General features: G+C 39.7%; 1 protein-coding gene across 1 annotated transcript; it reads right to left on the bottom strand.

Moving 5' to 3' along the window:
• Nucleotides 1–203: 203 nt before the first annotated feature.
• Nucleotides 204–2037, bottom strand: LOC126440377 (piggyBac transposable element-derived protein 4-like). Its single transcript, XM_050090663.1, has 2 exons — nucleotides 1923–2037; nucleotides 204–1819 (listed from the first exon to the last, which is right to left on the bottom strand). The coding sequence occupies exons 1-2, from the start codon at nucleotides 2035–2037 to the stop codon at nucleotides 204–206; spliced, it is 1731 nt and encodes a 576-aa protein (XP_049946620.1).
• Nucleotides 2038–2366: the final 329 nt, after the last annotated feature.

Below are 2366 nucleotides of genomic sequence, written 5' to 3'. Positions count from 1 at the left end.
CTGCACATTTCTACTTTAATTCTGAGTGAAAGAAACTACTTTACAATGCACAGCTTTAAGGTACAGTTATAGAAATCACTTAGATGTTTTAAGAATTTAGAAAAAGTCATACGAATAAGGGAATACAATTGTGATTTATTTTTAACCAAAATTGTGGCACTACATTACATGTTTCTGATAGTATACAGTATTACATATAAATTTCACACAGAATCATATTGTTTTTTAGTGTGGAAAATTTTAAAGCAAGGTTCCAGGCAGAGTGCAACGCCACACTGTTCACATTCGTATCGTGTCTCTTTGCGAGAAGCCTTGCCACTCTGTTTCTTGCTCCTGGAACTGCACACGTGACACACACGAGCAGCATACTTCTTAGTAGTTGCAGGTATGTGCTGCAAAAAATGTCTCTTTGTTAGCCGACCTACAGTTCCTTCATTTCTTGGAATGAATTCAAGTGTGTCGTCTTCAACAAGCTGAACTGCAAGCACTGTTATAAAGTCTGTTATTGTAATTTTCTTCCTGTGCACTGCATTGTACAGCCAAAATGCATTTGATACTCCCATAAGCAGCAAATGGAAATATAATTTTCGCCACCATTTCACAGTTCTGTGCTGGAACGGATTGTACTGCAGGCGTTGGTCTCCAATATCCACTCCAATTTTATTGAGGTTGTAATCAAGTACCTGAAGTGGTTTCAATACTACAGACCCATTTCTCTTAGTATGCGTACCAAATGTTGCTTGATGCCTTGTAGACAATGTATACACATCTCTCTTATCTTTCCACTTCATTGCCAATACATTATCTTTACGCCGAAAAGACATTTCGCCCTTTTTCAGCTTAGCAGATACTAAATCTTTAGGCAATCCTTTCCTGGATTTGTTCACAGTACCAACAGCTCCAGTGCCTTTCTCTGCCAGTTGCTGAAATAGCTCTGGACTGGAATAAAATCGATCTAAATACACAGTGTGGCCTTTGTTCAGCAAGCTGCTGTCAGACAACAATCGCAAAATAACCGCAGACGAAGAATTGTCAACAATATGCTTACCAGCATAAACTTCAAAATTTACAACATAGCCACTACTGGCTTCAGCAACAGCATATACTTTCAGTCCATACTTATGAGGCTTATTTTGCATGTAAACACGGAAACTCACACGACCTCGAAATGGGCAAATTCCTTCATCAATTGTCACTTTTTCTGAGGGACGATATGCCTGGATACATCGCTCCTTCAAATTATTATAATATGGCAAAACTTTGTAAAGTGGATGAAATCCATCTTCGCCTGGTTTTTTCTGATTTGAATTGTCAACAAGATGCAAGCATGACAGTATCTGAGTGAAACGCAAACGGCTCATGACATGGGGACAAAAGTTACAACTAAGAACAGGATTAGTGCTCCAATGGTCCGCAATTTTGGGCTTTTTCGAAACACACATGTGGAAAATAATACCCAAGAAACGCCTCATCTCACTTATAGTCACTGGCTTCCACGAACTCAAAACTGAATGGGGCTTCAGATTATTTCCTCTTCTTTTCTTCTGTATTGTCTGTGATGCATACAAATTTGTCTGTCTCTTGAGTTCATTTACGTCACTGTCAGTAAGGAACACTTTACTGCAATCCAGTACAGAACTCGACTCATCAATATCCACTAGTATCTGCCTGGGTGTCGTGTTGACAGGCAGAGGTCGGTAGGTGTCAACTGCAGTCCACTCACTGTCTTTCGGATACGGCACAGCTGCTGGATTTGAAGCAACACCTTCAACATCATTCTCGTCTTCATCTGAAGACAAACTGTCATCAATCTCGTCTTCTAAAAAGAATATCACATTATGTGTAACTACATACATCGTTTACACATGTTCAACAGATATGTGCGTACTGCACAATTACGTGGAAAATTCGGAAATACGTACCTTCAAACACACCATTGCATTCAGAATCGTCTGAATCACTCTCTACATTATCCAGAGTGTCGCTATGATTGATCAAATCCGCAATTTCTGCGTCTGATAAACCGCGCCGAAACATGATGACAAACAACTGAATGATATACAGACTGAGAACGCAAAGATAAGTTTTAACATGAATTACAGCGCTGCCGTGACATCTATGGACGCATTTTGTTAATAAACATCTGAAAAACGTATAGCGCTGGCCAAACCCGTAGAAATAACGTTGCAGTGTTTTGAATGAAATTAAATGTAGCGGCCCGTAAATTTTACGGGCTTGGTGATTTTCGCGCGATCCCAGGCCCGTAAATTTTACGGGCTTGGCGCTTAGAGTGTTAAATACAAAAGGCACAATGCCGACTTAAGTACAAGAAAACTGAATCTTCTTACTGTCTATGTTTTGAACCA

Source organism: Schistocerca serialis, unplaced genomic scaffold (assembly GCF_023864345.2).
Source record: "Schistocerca serialis cubense isolate TAMUIC-IGC-003099 unplaced genomic scaffold, iqSchSeri2.2 HiC_scaffold_1362, whole genome shotgun sequence".
Lineage (NCBI taxonomy): Eukaryota > Metazoa > Arthropoda > Insecta > Orthoptera > Acrididae > Schistocerca > Schistocerca serialis.
The sequence above is the reverse complement of the archived record's forward strand: the minus strand, read 5'-3'. Positions and strand labels throughout refer to the sequence as shown.

Coding starts and splice junctions, on each gene's coding strand:
- LOC126440377 (XM_050090663.1), bottom strand. CDS start 2,037: ATGTTTCGGCGCGGTTTATCAGACGCAGAAATTGCGGATTTGATCAAT. Junction 1,820..1,922: donor ATGCAATGGTGTGTTTGAAG/GTACGTATTTCC, acceptor TATTCTTTTTAG/AAGACGAGATTGATGACAGT.